Source organism: Sinocyclocheilus grahami, unplaced genomic scaffold (assembly GCF_001515645.1).
Source record: "Sinocyclocheilus grahami isolate Dianchi unplaced genomic scaffold, SAMN03320097.WGS_v1.1 scaffold9697.1, whole genome shotgun sequence".
Taxonomy (NCBI): Eukaryota; Metazoa; Chordata; class Actinopteri; order Cypriniformes; family Cyprinidae; genus Sinocyclocheilus; species Sinocyclocheilus grahami.
The window spans coordinates 1-1112 of NW_015512787.1; the positions used below are offsets into that span (position 1 = coordinate 1).

General features: G+C 38.6%; 1 protein-coding gene across 1 annotated transcript in view; it reads right to left on the minus strand.

The window, feature by feature from the left end:
* Positions 1-293: 293 nt before the first annotated feature.
* LOC107578314 (bromodomain-containing protein 9-like) overlaps positions 294-1112 on the minus strand; it is a 6758-nt gene continuing 5939 nt past the window's right edge. Inside the window, exons 7-9 of the mRNA XM_016264281.1 lie at positions 827-924; positions 544-676; positions 294-457 (exon numbers count right to left, since the gene is read on the minus strand). Coding sequence (XP_016119767.1) covers positions 325-457; positions 544-676; positions 827-924 — 364 coding nt within the window. The 3' untranslated portion in view covers positions 294-324. The remainder of the gene's footprint in view (positions 458-543; positions 677-826; positions 925-1112) is intronic.

A 1112-nucleotide genomic window follows, 5' to 3' on the forward strand; every position in this document is an offset into this window, starting at 1 on the left:
AGAAATCAGTATAATATGCTGATTTGCTGCTCAAAAAACATTACTGATCATATTTATAAAAATCATATTTTTGAACTGTGATATATGTTATTTTTCAGGATTCTTTGATGAATAGAGAGTTCAAAAGAACAGCGTTTATTTGAGACAGAAATCATTTGTAAGATTATAAATGTCTTTACTGTCACTTTTGATGAATTTATTGCGTCCTCGCTCAATAAAAGTATACAAAGTATTACTGACCCCACACTCTTGAACAGAAGAGTATATAGCTAAAATCCTAAGAATGTTTAAAGACCACAAAAAGTATCTTGTCAAAAGAGACTGTTAACACTGAAATGTTAATACCTGTCGGATTTGCATGACAGCCTTCGAATGATCACCAGCTGTCATTTTATCCAGCAAATCATCCACAAGCCTTTTGGTAAAACTTCCAGAACCCTTAACAAACTCCTGCAGACTGAAGCACACACAGAAAATCCCATCACACAACTGAGTCCAACGCAGCAGTCCACGAACGCCGATAGACAGGTTTGATCTAAACACCTGAGAGCGCACTGGACCCCGGTCTCGTCTCCGTAAGCCGAGTACAGCATGTCCATCTCCTCTGGAAGTAGATCAGGATAGACGGAGTTGTTCTGAAGAGTCTGAGTGTTGTACGCGCTGCTCAAGAACGTCACTGAAACCAAAGACAAAGACCAAGACGTGAATCGTAAACGTAAAGACTCTGGTTGTGTTTCTGATTGAATTCCTGACTCTTCTGGCATTTTAGCGACAGTAATGTGATTCACAACCCTAAAAATAATCTTCACGTTTGAAAACCTGTTACCTTTGTGTCTCCTGTCGTCTTTAAAGCCCAGCGACGTCAGTCCAGGTATGAGCTTGTTCGCCAAAGAGCTCAAATCTACAGGAAGAGTCTCTTCCTCTGTGAACAATAATCAATATATTCTTCAGACACATGATGTTATTGCTCTGGATAACCTTTCTGCAGCAAAGTCAGAAACCTGTGTTATATTTAACCCTATAAAAGCTACTGTATCATAATTGATAGGCAGATTTCTAAGGCCTCTAAATGATCAAACTTTGTCGTCTGATTGATAGTTTAGAGTTTTTTT